This window comes from Dicentrarchus labrax, unplaced genomic scaffold, assembly GCF_905237075.1.
Source record: "Dicentrarchus labrax unplaced genomic scaffold, dlabrax2021, whole genome shotgun sequence".
NCBI lineage: Eukaryota > Metazoa > Chordata > Actinopteri > Moronidae > Dicentrarchus > Dicentrarchus labrax.
The window spans coordinates 927,081-942,674 of record NW_026136722.1 but is presented as its reverse complement, the minus strand read 5'-3'; the positions used below and the strand labels follow the sequence as shown (position 1 = coordinate 942,674).

The window sequence follows — 15,594 nt, the reverse complement described above, 5'->3', positions numbered from 1 at the left end:
GAGAGATAATGAGGGTTTTGCTACACTTCCACTTGCTTACATTACATCTCACATGCATCAGAATATGCACATAGATATTCACTTAGAACTTCTGTCTAATTGATCATTTTTAGCCCTGTTAGTGAGAGTGTGGGATCCTCTCCATGGCAATCTGGTGCTCCGTCACTTGTAGAGGAACCTTTTGGGGAACCTTAGCAACTAAAGCTGCATTTTGACAGGAGGAATCAGGAGCTGACTTTAGTTCCTGTAGGAGATAGTTCCAGGTATAACCACAGAGACCGGACCCTAACCCTAACCACCACAGTTGCCGGAGCTTGTTGCACCTGTTCTAGGCAATGCTCAAAATTCCACCAGAAGCGTAGCGGCACGTCTCAGAATCATCCCAGAAGCGACTCGCCACTCTGCTCCGCGGGGAATACGAGGCTGGTCTTTTTTTTGACGGAAGCTGCAACCCACGCAACTCAAGCAGCACAGAGCAGATCACACTGGCAGGAAGTCAGACACAATCTAATAAAAGTTCATTTTCAATGCTAATGAGGAATACGCAAAAGTTTTAGTTCTGATTTTGTTAATTTGGTTCCTGCAAATTTTTGGTCAAAAAGGGCAATCAGTCACTGAGTTAGTTCAGTTCAAAATGAACTTATGACTTATTCCCTGTGAACTGCGGCTAATTTCCTTCCTGTGTCCGATTGAATGCCTGCATGTCTGTAAGGTTGCCACGCATAGAAGCTCCAGCACCCATATAGCATCAGCCTCCAACCACAGCAGCTCCAGTGACTGGGGGGGGGGCAACAAAAGGCTGCGTTCAAGACCAAACATTACCCAACATACTGTCATAGGAGATTGATTAGGAGACGGCTCAGAGATTAGCAGGAGATACATAAAGAACAGGTTCACTAGCACGACCATCAGCACTTGTCAGTCACAACTCAACCTCATTCATCTCCCTGCCTTTAGGTTTTAGGAAGGAGTGGAGAGGGGAAAAGGAAGCCTTTTGTTTATAGAAGAACAATGCTGCGCATGAGAGTGCACGGTCCTGAGCCTGGAGTCAAAACAGGGCAGACAGACAAACAGGCGGAGGAAAGGTTGGGGGCTGGAAGAGGCAGCTGGGAGGGGTGAGGGGGCTACTGTTCCCTAAAGATGTGTCGGACTGTCTGGCGGGGCGGGTCGGGTCAGTGCACTGGACTGGAGGAACCAGGTGGACAGGATGGGAGGTTCAGAATGGGGTCAACCTGAACTAGTGGGCCTGAAGAGATGTGTTTAGGTTCCCACAGATAGGAGAAGGAGCAGAAGATTGGCTGATATTTTGAAATGCCTCCTCCCCTACCTCGCCCTCTTATTAGTCTGCGTTTCCAGACAGTTTTGACTTGAGACAGGGACCTGTAATGGTGGAATATTACCAGGCTGTAGTCTCTGTTCCCACACCCCCGCTTCCTCCTCCTCATAGGATCCAGTGTAATGGTTGACCGCAGAGAAACAGACTGCAGGCAGCGCGGACCCTCTTTTCCCCACGGTGCTCTTTTCTTTTCCCATGCCTTGCTGTGTTAGTGTGTGTCTGAACACGACTCTTAAAGTGGTCGTATATGTCGGTTCACAAGAGACGAAAGCAGACTCCCACTGCCATCTTGTCTCAGCCAGTGATTGCTACCATGGTGACGCCCCCTTCCCTCCCTCCCAATATACGTCACGTGACCTCTCCATCCCCAGGTGTTTGGCTTGCGTCTGGAGGACTTCATTGATTCGCCTGCACAGTAGGGCTCTTTGTGTGTCAGCCTGTGAGAAACTGGGTCCATCCTCTCCCCACAGGTGGAACTTTAACTTCACCCCAAGGTCTCGGGCTCTGCCTGCACAGAGCTGTTGTTGCCACTCAGAGGAATTTTTTTTTTAAAAAAAGGGGGGGGGGGGGAGGGGGTTTTTTTTTTTTTTTTTTTTTTTTTTTTTTTTTTCCCTTTTTTTTTGGGGGGGGGTTTTTTTTTGTTTTTTTTTTAAAAAGCTTTTTTTTTTTTAAAAATTTGCTGTCCCCCGACCACCCCCCGAGCATAAAAAAAACCCCCCTGCTCCTTATGTGAGCCACCGGGTTATATTTCCACTTAGTCACTGACACATTTGTCCAAGTATTTGTTTCTTCCAGCGGTAGTGTGTCAGGCTGTAGGTGCTCGTTAGATGACGCTGCATTTTCTTTAACAATGTTTTGTTGTGTTCTTGTGTGGGTGAGCCTGTCTGCCTGCCATCACACCCTTAAATCCCTTAAACCACTTCTTCTGTGCTCTGTTTAAAACTAACAAAAGTGGGACGTGAGCCTAAATGTTTTGCTCATTTGTCAGATGGAGGGAATAGTATGTGATGCCTGTTCCCGCTCATAAGCATTGTGTAGATGAGCCAATGATGGACTTTGAGTGTAATTGCATTATGGCGAAGCTACACTTATTCCTCACAGTGACAAATGTACGTAGCGTACCTGTGCAATTGACTGATATCGTGCTGTATGGATGGACTGAATGCTGCCTCGTCATCCCTCTCAAAAGTCAACACTGATCTAAATGATGGCTGTAAGTAGGGAAAGGCCTCTGATTTGGCTTTCTTTGTTTATTGTCTTTTTAAATGTCTAATACCCGTCTGTTGCTGTGAATCGGTCAGCGCTGTAGTCCCTGGCTGTGTGAGGCAGTGCGACCAGAATGAGAAACACAGGCGACACAGAGAAACCCTTCTCTCAGCTCTGCCTCGATACTTGCCGTCGCTATGACGACAGAGGATTTTAGATGGGCCGAGATGCATGGGGTTATGTGATGCTTTTCCGGACTGTGTGTGTCTGTGTGGTTCTGTGACAGAGAGGGAGAAAGTTAGACGCCGTGTGTGATAATATAGGACAGACTTCACTGTTCAATACAGTTGATCCAACAAACAAGACAAGATTTCTCTTCTTTTTCTACTGTATGTCTAAAATGTTTCTATAGATTTTCAAACTGTTTAAAGAAAAGAAAAGTTTATTAGGTTTTTGTCATAGATTTTGGTGCCAAATGTAAAAATAATGAATACTCAAATGAAAATAAACATCAAGCTAATCTTAATTGTTAAAATTTGCTAGATCAGAGCTGCAATGACTCGATTTATTGATTAGTCAATTTGATTAGCAGTCAATAGTTGATCAAAATGATCAAAAATCAGCCCAGATAAAAATTCTTAGGATATTGAGTAAATGTAAGAACTTGGCTGTCACCCTAGTGCTTTTCTATTTCACACCATGGTTGAGAACATGACTCATGTAAATGACTGTTGACTGTTATTTGTGAGATTTGGTTGATATAGCAGTAGTGCGGAAAGGAATGACCAAACATTCGTTTTTCACAGCATTTTTTAAGATTTTGTCGCTTTAACCGTATATCACAGTCATGCTTAGTTTTTTTTTATTTTGCATTGCTGGGCCTTTATAGACTATGTTTATATACATAAAATATAAAAACCTTATAATGTCATCATATATCATATATCATACATCTCATATATATATATAAATATACTGGAGGCTTTGATTAGTGTAGTTTTATTGATCCCACAAACTGATACAATATATGAAGGAATTAAAATGTAGCAGAATGTAAACACATTTTTATTGTGCAAACTCCAATGTAGTAAAAACAATAGTCAAAGGTGTGTGTGTGTGTGTGTGTGTGTGTGTGTGTGTGTGTGTGTGTGTGTGTGTGTGTGTGTGTGTGTGTGTATATATATATATATATATATACCACCACCACCACACTTTTAAGGAGAAATGAAGTTAAGTTAATTCTATGTAGTTTCATTACTTGATCTGCAGTTCTGATTCAAGCTCTGCACTTATCCTGTCTAACCCCTCACCCCATATTAATGTTGGCAGCCCTCTACATTATTTGGTTGAGCTAAAAATTGCCACTCCCTTGAAAACGGCATGCTGGACAGTGTAGGCATGGAACAGAAATGATGTGATTCTAGCTGGCGTCTGAAATGAGTTTTTAATGTTTCGAATTTTCCCATCATTTTTAAAATCTTGGGGCCATGTGTATGTGTCCATCACATTGTGGGGTTGACTGTGTGTGCTGACGTATGTGTCTTTCTTCCATTTTTTATGGTTGGTTTTTATGTACAAGGAGAGAGAGAGAGCTCATAATTATATTTGTCGACTTGTGAGCATGAGAAAGCCTGTCCAGGGCGACCAATAAAACAATAGATTTACGACGCTGCCCTGTAGGTGCAAGCTCGCCCACTTCCTTTTCTCGTGGAAGGCTTCTGTCATCAGGACCCCATTTCCCATAACGACATACACTTTTGGGGGTGTTCTGTGTGCTCTCGGGTACCGAGGCACTGCCATTTCTATTAATGTCATTATATAAAGCTTTTGCATCAGGAAAGAAAATGTAATCACCTTTTGTGTATGTTAGCTACTGATGATGTATCTCTGCAAGGGGTTCAGCATTACTGAGGTTTTACACTGAAACCTGTAAGCCGTGCTAAACCCATTCCTGGGCTTAATATTAAGTATTTTGGTGCCACTGAATTACATTTTTTCATCACTGGATCAAAACCTCAAGCTTTCATTGTTACCCTCCTTCCACTTTCTACTCTCCTGCCTGCTTGCCCTACATTCAGATCGCCCCCTCGCTACTCCTATCTCAGTTTATTTATTTCCTTTTTTTTCAGAGGCGGCTTTGTAAATTTCGGAGCATCACAGTTAAAATTAAGACAACATCATTAGAGAGACTTTCACGTGCCAGAGGTGTGTTAAAAATTCAGATTGATGCACACAAAGGGCGTAGAGGATTGCCAGGGAGATGGAAGCAGAAACCCCCAGAGATGCTCCCATCAAGCATAAATGAGGCCAATCTTTCCACAGAGTGTGACATTGCAGCTCCAACCAAGGGTCCCCCCACCCTTCATGTCACAGATCTGAGAATGGTCCTCAACAATCGCAGCATCAATCACTGAACGACATAGAGACTTTGCCAATCTCAGTGTAGCCCCTTAGCTCAACTAAAGGGCTTAGTTCCGTTTTTGATCCTTTCCCCCCCTTTCTGGATGTGAGGACTGGGTAGGTCCATATTTCCTCCAGCGAGTAGAAGAAGATGAATAGACTATAGATGAATAACACTAGATGTAATTCTATGGATCAAATAGAAAGCTGAAGAGAAAGCCCCTACTAATTAGTGAATTTGGGAGACTAATGACAAAGGTCTGTTTTAATTAAAAAGGAGAAAGTGAGTTGTACTCTCAGCATATGTTACAAGGCTTCTGTCATTTATATCATTAATAATCCAGTGATCATTTATTGATCACTCATGTTGTACTTTGATGTTCTTTGCTAAGGTGGGCATGGGTCACATGTATAGTCGTACGTAGTAAAAACATCAACCAAAGCTGATGGAAAACTTCCTCAGTAACAGTCTGTCCAAAGTGCAAATGAACTATTTTGTCCGATAGCCAAATGGCTCATGAATGTCCAGATTTTACCAGCCACTCAACAGATTACTGTTGTTTTTTGGCTGCTGAGTGGGGCAAATATGCCAGCCACTTGCATATTTTACCAGCATTTGGCTGGTGCTAATTTGGTGCTGGGTCTGTCACAGGATATGTAGCCTGGTTTAAATATTGAAGAAAAGTTTCATAGCCAGTATATTCCATCATAAATGCTTATTGGATGGTCAAATAACCCCCCCTCCCCCCACAGCTTTCCAACTATGAACACTTTCGACGTCAGGTCAACAACATGTCTTACAAGCTAGTTCTGAGGCAGCATAAACCGATATGAGTCTCTTGCCTCTTTTTTAACCGCTCTGCTGCAACAACAGTTAATAAGGAATGACTTGCATGTGTTCAGGGGAGAGGAAATTCTGTGGAGTAATGCTGTAGAGCTGTTAAACAAAAGTAGACTCGTATCCTTACAGAGGTGGTGGATGTTTTCGTCCTCCTCAAGCAGTCTCACCCTCCGTTTTTGACGGGTAAATTGCTTTTCGCTACATAATGCTGTCTCAGGAGGCTCACATGCTGTAGTTGGGATAAGTGAGAGAGTTCCTTTCATGCTGCTGTGTGCTCTGTGTGTGTATAATGATACACATTTGCATCACCTGTCTGTCTGTCTGTCTGTCTGTCCTGTCTCTCTCTCTGCTCTCTCTCTCTCTCTCTCTCCTCTCTCTCTCTCTCTCTCTCTCTCTCTCTCTCTCTCTCTCACCCACCTACCCCAACTGGTCGAGACAGACGACCACCCACCTAGAGCCGAAGGATCTGTCCGAGGTTTCTGCCTTTTAACAGTCAGTTTTTCCTTGCCCTTGTCGCCAAGTGCTTGCTCATGGTGGTACTGTTGGGTCTCTGTAAATAATGTTATAAAGAGTTCGGTCTAGACCTGCTCTATTTGAAGAGTGTCCTGAGATAACTTCTCTTATGAATTGGCGCTATACAAATAAAATTGAATTGAATTGAATCTACATATCTGTCCTTCAGAGGGGTGAGCATGCTGAGATTGTAGCATAGAGCCTCACTAAAACAGATTTTTAATCTCTACTGTTTTCCTTGAAATTACATTCAATCATACTTCTCACAAAATAAACTGGTTATACACTGTAAAATAGAGCTCAACTTTAAGTGTATGCCTTTTATAACGAATGTGTTTGGTCTGTGTATAATGTGATGTGATGGTTGGATTCCTCTGCGTCCTGATTGCTGTCCTCACGCTCTCGATCTCGTGCCTACTTCTGCTCTGCAGCCTCAGACTCCTAATTGGCTTCCCTGCTACCATTGTGTCCGTGAGTGTACCATTCCAGTGGGTTTCGCCATTTCCAGTTTTCAGCTGTAATTCGGCCCCTTGTATGTTTTCGTAAGGAGCCTATATAGGTTTAATTGTAGTGTTGCCTTCCTGCTGTGTGGCTAGCTGAGGGTCTGCAGGTTTTGCTCCGTTTAGTTCGGTTTAAGCAGAGCTGGCCGACATATGGGCCGTGTAGCAGTACCCTGCAGTTGGTCTCATTTTGTCTTTATTGTCCCGTCTTTGTTTGTGTCTGGACTTGGAAGGGTTGTTGCCGTTACCTTTCATATTTCCCAGTGGTTCACAATTCTTTCTCTTTACCTCAAGGATTTATAGCATTGTGACTTTGAGACTGGGGAACATGGTGCTTGATCTCCCCCCCCCCCAGAAACCCCATCAAATCAGTGTTGAGCTCTTTTTTTTCAATTTACTTGTTGTCTGTGGCATTGTGGAAACGCAGGTGACGCAAACTGTCACCTGTTAACCCACTCCACCTTTTTTCACCCCTCTTAAAGCCTCAAAGCGTGCACATGTGCACACACATACACACTTATTCCTCTATGCCTGTTAATAATTAATTGGATCTCTGGAGCTTGTGTGTGTGCGTGCATGCGCATGCTTGTCTGCGTGTTCAGGAAGAGCACGAGCGAAAGCGATGCATACCAGATGTTTTAGAAATGAGGTGGGTTTCACTGGAACGTAACACATTCCCAGGGATGTTTGCGGAAAGAAATTCTTCCTCATCTGTCGAGCATGTTTTGCGCACCCCCGTCCCCCCAGGAGGGTATACATCCAGTTTACTTGTCCGTTTTTTCGCTCTGTCTCGTCTTTTTTAGATCCACAACTTTGTGCTTGTATGTGTCCCTTGTGCATCTGTTAACACCATGTAGATGTTGGTGTGTTTGACACGGCTGAAGCTGTTTTGATTTTGTAGACACAGCAGCACAGTGGTTCAGGGTGGTGAGGATGGAGGGGCAGATGAATTGGCAGTGGCTACAGATTGAATGGTCACTGATTAATATCTGCTCACTATTTTCTTGATTCTTCAATGAATTGTTTGGTCTTTTAAAGGGCAGAAAATGGGTCAAAATATAATATATAACAAGTGTTTCAGTCCAAGTCTTCAAATTGGTTGTTTGCACCCAAAGAGATTCAGTTGCGGCTTCACACACGACAAAGAAAAGCAGATAACTGTCACATTTCAATGGATATTTCAAAGCAAATTTAATGATAACTCAGTTATCAGAATAGTTTCCAGTTATTTTTCTGTCAGTTGATTAACTGACCAATCATTTTAGCTCTACCACCAGCCCTGGAGCTGAACTAGACGTTGAGCAAATGTCACCCATGAAAGGTGTGAAATGGGCTCATATGGCAGCATGATGCTTGTCACACTGCAGTTGTCATTTTTAGACCAGTCTGCTATTAAATGAACAAAACTAGTCATTCTGGCTTCATACATGTTTTAAAAAATAAAATTAGTCTGCTTGCCTAACCCATACGAACTAAAAAGTTGAATTCAAATTTTTTAAAATCGCATCTACTCTTTCTCCCTCATTGAGCAATGCAAATGTGGTTCATCTCAAAAGTGAAACTGATAAACACGAGATGTCTCATACTTATTTGAAAATTCCATTTTCAGCTCAGGAGGTTTCAAGTTCCCACATGTAAGATGCATATTGAACCAAGATTGGCTAAACCAATCAGCCACATCAGTACCAAGACCAACATCATCACAACTTCTGTTCCTCAGAAAAATGATCACAGAAATAAGCTATGCCAAAACTGTTATTTCCATTCGCCTGACTCATAGTCTGTAACTGTAACTTCAGACGCCCAGGTGGTGACTCTTCATCCATCCGGCTCTGCCTCATCACCTCAGCAACCGCCTCCATGGCTCTGAGAGTAGATCAACAAGATCAACCTCTGTGCTGCAGGCAGGCTGGTTTGGGATAAAATATCCCCTCCTCTTGCTTAAAGGCAGAATTTTGTAATGAAGAACAGAGTGGTTTGATCCATATTCAAGCATTATTATTCTAATGATACAAGAACTGTTCATTTCTGTAAAGCTTCACTTCTCTTAAGTGTTTAAGTCATGGCTGTAATGCAGTTGTGTTTTCCTGTTTGAATCCTGGACTACACAAATCATTTCCTGCTGTCTACCCATGCACATTCCTGCCACTTTAAAGCCCTGCTTTAATGTTTGTTAAATTACCATTTGACTCTTCCTTTCTTCTTCTTTTTTTGTTACAGTCCTCTGCGCCAAAAACCTGGTGAAGAAAGACTTCTTCCGTAAGTATCTGCCAATTCCAGCTGTTTATGATAAACCTATATTTGCTTTTCACACCCTGTTTGGTTTTCAGTTTTGGTTTTGAGGGTATGATGCATGCACTGTAAAATGTAGGCACTCTTTGGGCTGATAAAGTGCCTGCTGTCAGCTGTCGCTAGCCTTCAACGACACACTAAGATCTGCTTATTTAGCCATTTCAACAGATGTGATTCAACTTGTTGTAAGACAATATTTTGTAAAATATTATACATTTCCATTTTGGGCAACTTTTCTGCTACCACTTTGCATAAAATACCCAGATCATTTTCCCCACTAAAGACTTAATAACTCATGTGTAGATGTCTTTAGTGTTGTGAGTGTTTGGGTGTGTTTGGGTCAGGCTGTCATGGTGAATGAGCATGTTAAAGGTCTTCTGCTCACTCAGGTGGTTTCTGTGGTGCCCATTCCTGCCATTCCAACGCCCAGGAGCTGAGCAAACATTCAGTTAGGGAGTTGGTGGAGAGTAGCACTGAAACCATAGATAAAAATTGTCTGTGTGTGTGGGTCTTTATTTCTGAACGAAAAGCCATTGCGCACAAGTCCGTGTTTTTCGCCAGAAATTGTCACGCGTTTAAAAAATTGTCCGACCTCTCTTTAGACACCGACTCCGAAACTCTCAGTCAGTGTGCAAGGTTTCCATGCGTAATGAATTTAATCGGACGACAGATTAAAGAGAAAACGTAAACGAAAAATATGGACTTGATGTGCAAAGGCCTTGAATCTATAATGTGCATGCAACGTGTGTGTGTGTGTGTCAGTTATTGTGCTTGCTTCAACCACATGTACGCCGTCCACAGCAAGGAAAATGTTACAGACCTTCCATAAATAATCGTTTGAATTACTTAATTCATTAGTTGGAGAACAGTTTACTTGTAACTCCCAACAGCCTATTTTCCTTCCAAATGTTTGAGGATATTCTTATGAAAAGGTTCAGGATCATATAAGGTGTGCCGCTTCTCAACCCTGTGAGTTAGTCTCTCGTCATCATGGTTTTGGCACAAAGCCCTGAAGGCAAAGTCCTCCCATCTGCTGACTGGAGGGGAGTCTGCGTTGATTTTGACCAATGAACAGTGGTTGGAAGTGAAGCAAGTGCACAAAACAAGCGACATGCCGCTCAGCCTGTTTGCTGACGCATGGAGGAGCTTAGGACATCTTCATCGGGAAAAACTGAAACAATCTGATGTTCTGTGTAGGATGTCAGAAATAGTTTCTATAACAAATAATCAGAGGCCAAAGAGATTCTGTTTCTCAGAATATAAAACAGAGAAAAGCAAACACCCTTTATACAATACTGCAGCCAACTCTTTCTGCATGTTGTGACTAATAAACATTTGGTATTTTTCTTTATGTCTGAGTTTAAGAATTCAGTGAATCTCAGTTATCCCCAACTGTAGTTTTGTCACCAAATGAACTTTTGGATTAAAATACACAGAAACAAATGTGGAAGTAAACAATGAGTAATCTGTTACTGGTCCCGTAGAAGGAAACTGTGTTGTAGACACCACAGCATCTGTGTCACTTGTATTTATCACCATCTGTCACGTAGCAAGCTAACACCGCTGTGTAGTGTTGTCATTTGTGTCCTGTTAAATTGTTTATTTGTTATTTATGTTGGTGAATGTGGCTGAAGCTGAGCACAGTGTCGTCGTGTTTTTCCTCCTCTCCCCGCAGGCCTCCCTGATCCCTTTGCCAAGGTTGTTGTGGACGGTTCAGGGCAATGCCACTCCACAGACACTGTGAGGAACACACTTGACCCCAAGTGGAATCAACACTACGACCTGTGAGTGCCTGAGACATTGAAACATTTTTCATTTCTAGTGTCCATGGTTCAAAGTCAAAATATCAGATTCCTTTGTTGTTTATTTGAATACCTCCCACCCTCCTAAAGACCTAATGTGATTACAAACAGCAGTTTGGGCTCGGCTATTACAATGCCTCACAATTTTTCTTTCTTTCTTGAACCTCAATAAGCGAGCACACTGAGACGTGTCAGGCTGTGCCATTAACAGGACCTAAACAGTAACAGATGCAAACAGCTCTTGCATCTGCTCTCTCACTTATCTAGATACTCTTTAATGACATATCCCTTCAGCGCCAGCAAAGAGTCTAAAAATGTCCTTTGGAGCAGTATTTAAAGAAACAGAAAAGGAGGGGCGTCCCCAATAGTATTTTCTTCCATTGAGTGAAACACGTGCATGTCTTGTTGTACCCAGATTGCTTTTCCCAAAGATGGTTTGTCCTGTGAAAGTAACCTGGAAGGAAAATATAGAGCCGGAGCGCGTGAGTGAAAATGTGAGAGTGAAAATTTCCAGTATTCGCCCCGGTGTTTATCCAACCGTCATGCATAGCCAACAGCGAGAGGAAGCACGTGTCTCCGTTTGTTTGGTTGCCGGGGATACAGCAAACCCTCTCTCTACATGGCTGTTAAATTAGCTACTCGTGTCACATTTGACAAGGGGGGGGGTAAAGTCACGCACGCACCTTTTGCAAAGATTGATCGATGGAGACTCAGACTCGTGGCTCAGTGGGAGCCTCTCTTCGGCTAATTTGTCCCAAGAGCCTGCTGACTGCAGTTCGCGTTTTCTGTGCCAGTGATAAGTTCAACCCCAGTGTGCCCTCCTATACTGTCTGTCAGTTTTTATCCACACAGCCAGCAGAAGGACTCTTTTTAATTGACTGAGAGTAGCGTAAAAAAAACCGTCTGGCTGGCTCACACTTATTAAAATAGGGCCCGCAACACCTGGTGTTCCGAATACAGCCTAGTGCATTAAAGCTGTTGGCAGTGATTCTTTTTTTCCATTTGTTGTATGTGCTCATGTGAGGGTGTAGTGAGCCTGTGTGTGTGTGTGTCTGTGTGTCTGTGTGTCTGTGTGTCTGTGTGTCTGTGTCTGTGTCTGTGTCTGTGTCCAGGGCCTTGGTTTCATTGGTCAGCCACAGCCAGCGAACTGGCCCGTGAACTGTGACCCCCTCAGCATTGTTGCAGGATGTGGCCGGCATGCCAGGGATAGCAGACGCAGTCTATCTGGCTGCCTGCCTTTCTCACAGTCACTCTGCCTGCACCGAGTTTTCTAAAACAATCACTTGAAGCATTAGCATAACAACCACTCGTGAGGAAAAGGGACACAGTGATTTATTTATTTATTTTTTTAGAGGACCTTCATCTTCACAGTGAGTGTTTTCAAGCAGGAGTCGTCCCCCCCCCCAACCCCAGTGCGCAGTCAATCACATTTGGTTAATTAGGAGTTCTTCAAACATGGCGTTATTAAAACATCTGCAGTGTTAAGTGCCCAGTCTAGACTCAGATTATTTACGCCCTCTCATCCATCCGTTGTCCTCCCACCATCCGAGCTGAATTTCTATGGAAGCGCCCAGTTATAACAGAAACATGGTTAATGGCTTTATTAGATCTCTTTTAGTGTTACGTATGTAATTTAATTAGTGTTGGCGCAAAAGGAAAAGAGTGGCACAGTGCAGAAGAAGAATAAGAGATTCACCTGATATTAAAATAAACAGAAGGGACGAACCAAACACGAGCTCTAGATTGGGGCATTTGTGTTTTTTGTGCATTTCGTGGCCACCGTTGCCCTTGGAAGGAGAGGGTGAAGCATCGGATTTACACCGCTAGATGCCACTAAATCTTAAACACTGGACCTTAATAAATAGTGATTATTATTATTATTATTATTATTTTTATTATTATTATTTTTATCAAATAAATTAGGCTACTCTACAATCTGTCCATGTGCCCACTGGGTTACAAGGCCTCCTGGTTAGGAATAGTGTTAAGTTTGTGTTCCGTTCACTAGTGGAAGTCCACGTATTAAAACGTCTGATCAATCACCAGGAGGCTGCAGTCCCGTGTAAAGCAGGCTTTTCCCTTTTTGTTTCTGTTTGTATCTCAGATTGTGACTTTAGTGCTGCTGTTCCTTTCACTTTGAGCATATGTTCTTGGCAGTAACTTGGCAGGAAAAAAACACTAAAAACAGTGCCAAAGATGCCTATTGTATGAATACAGTCTGCCAAATAAAAGGATGTATTTAGAAAGCACATCTGACTCTTTAAATCTGCTGCTTTTTGCTTTTTATTGCAAGTTTCCCATTGTCTCTGGTGCAGCGTGTGTGTGTTATTGCCTATGACTGGTATTAAAAAACTTAGCCAGACTAATGAATTTTATTACATGAAGGGTGATCCAGATGACTGGGGTTTGGTTATAATACTTCCCTCCCGTCACGTCTGTCTGACATAGCAGCTCTCTCACATCGCACCCCAGACAGGCATTTGGCATCGACTCAAAATGTCCAGACGTCTTACTCACAGCCCCATTGTTTCATATCCCTTTTGGTAACCGGCATGATAATTACAGTGGGATGCAGTTCTGCGAAACGTACCGATGATTAGTTTTAGACTGAAGGAGGGAGCCCACCCGAGCAGATGTGCCACAACAGGTTCACATGGTGAGATTTTATCAAACCCTCAGCTGTGTCTGACACACGAGGAGAGGGAGAGAAGACACAAATGCACAGAAGGAGACAGATGCAGGCAGTCAGGAAATAGTCTGTTCCATTTACCTACACATCTTTGGTTGTCTGTATACAATATCATTACCTCAACATGTTCTTTACTTAAATAGCAAATAATTGTTCTGTTAAAGTTGTTTGTTGTCGAAGCATGTCAGTCCACCACTTTGATCCATACTGAAACATCTCAACAACTATTTGATGGATTGTCTTTTGAATTTGGTTTTACGCATTTATGTTCCCATTCTTCATCTACCGCCATCATCAGGTCAAAATTTCAAAAGTCAATTTCTTTGATTTGACTAAATACCTGCAAAAGTAATGACATTCCCATCCTCCTCCTGAGCAAATATTACCATGCTAGCACACTAAACTAAGATGGTCAACATTATACCCATTTAACATCAGCATATTAGCATGCTGGCGTTAGCATTTAGCTCAAAGCACCACTGTGCCCTAGTACATCCTCTCAGAGCTGGAAGCATGGCTGTAGCCTCCCAGTCTTGAATGATCTTTCATCCTGTAATTATTGATTTAATTCTACCTCTTACTACGTGATTGCTTGTTCATTTTCTCCACATTAGTGCAATCCTCTGTCTCCCTCTCCATGCAGCTTAATCACAGCTGTCTCATATATTTGCAGTATAGTATAGTTTATGACTTTTTTATTACTTCTCTCACACAAACAATTTCAAAATAGTTTACTTGGAGGAAAAACAACCCTTGAATTGTATAACTAATATTACAACCCACCACATTTGACAGCATGATTGATGACTGTTTAAACCCCATTACATTTTCAATTAAGCTTGTTCAATCAAGCTGGTCATTTAGATTTTTCATATAAACCAAAGGGTGCTAGGGAGCTAAAAGCTTTGGTTTCAGCCTAATTTAAAAATCCATTTTGTAGAACAAATGTAGACACCTTTTTCCACAGTCTGGCAGATCCTTAGAAACATTGTCCGACTTTCAAATATTTTTATAGTTGCAGAAGTTTTGTTGCTCCTCATCACGTCACTGTCATCTCTCTACTGTCTCTCTCCTCCCTCGGCCCTCCGTCTCACTGCCCCTGATATGTGGGACGGTGCTGCTGTGAATATTATAAATGATTCACAGGGTCGCAGTCTGCTTGTGGTGCACTGTCTCATACTCAGACGCTAAGGGTCAGATTTACACATTCACATGCACTGGCACGAAAATCCCTCTCAGCCACCCCACCTTCCTCCTCCGCCTCCGTGTCCTGGCTGTGTCTTTTAATGTGTCCTTGACGAGGCCACTTAGCGGTAGCCTCTGTGGCGGATGTGTGGCTCCTTTGGACATGCTGACTGAGACATTACCGGTGCTTCTCTTATAAGATATTATAAGCTTTAGTTACACTTGTATAGCTGTACAATCATGCAATTATTAAACAGCTGTTACGTTTCATGCAGTCGCACAGTGATTCTCTTAGCGTCTGTGAGAGAGCTTATCATTATTGAATATTAATCATGTCTCCCTCTTCTCTCTTTCCCCTCAGATACATTGGGAAATCAGATTCTATCACCATAAGCGTGTGGAATCACAAGAAGATTCACAAGAAGCAAGGGGCTGGGTTCCTGGGCTGTGTCCGCCTTCTGTCCAACGCTATCAACCGCCTTAAGGACACGGGCTGTAAGTGTCAGTATTACTCTAATATAGCAACCCGTTAATGTCATTTCTTACTATCTTTTGAACTCTCTGAGCTGTGAGGGACTGTGTCACTCTGTCAAGTCACTAGTGGAAGGAACCTTGTTGTATATTAGCCAGTTTTGCGTCAGCCATTCCTGGCGCTAACAGTATTCTGAGTTCATTTCTTTCTACTTGGTTGGAGAATTAATTATTGTTACTCGTGAGACATCAATGCTAAAATGAAGCTTGTCCATCAAGCCTGTCTGGTACCTGCAGTGTGTTAAGAAGCTGACGTTAATAACATAATGCTGCTGTCAGGGCTAAGTGACAGAACATAG

General features: G+C 42.6%; 1 protein-coding gene across 2 annotated transcripts in view; it reads left to right on the top strand.

The window, feature by feature from the left end:
* The window catches only part of LOC127357128 (E3 ubiquitin-protein ligase SMURF2), a 48,697-nt gene that overhangs the window by 12,490 nt on the left and 20,613 nt on the right, over window positions 1-15,594 (top strand). Inside the window, exons 2-4 of one of the 2 annotated variants that reach the window (XM_051389349.1) lie at window positions 9,017-9,055; window positions 10,764-10,872; window positions 15,126-15,259. In XM_051389349.1, coding sequence (XP_051245309.1) covers window positions 9,017-9,055; window positions 10,764-10,872; window positions 15,126-15,259 — 282 coding nt within the window. Of the gene's footprint in view, window positions 1-9,016; window positions 9,056-10,763; window positions 10,873-15,125; window positions 15,266-15,594 lie in introns of both variants that reach the window. The other variant, XM_051389347.1, reaches the window with a different exon arrangement.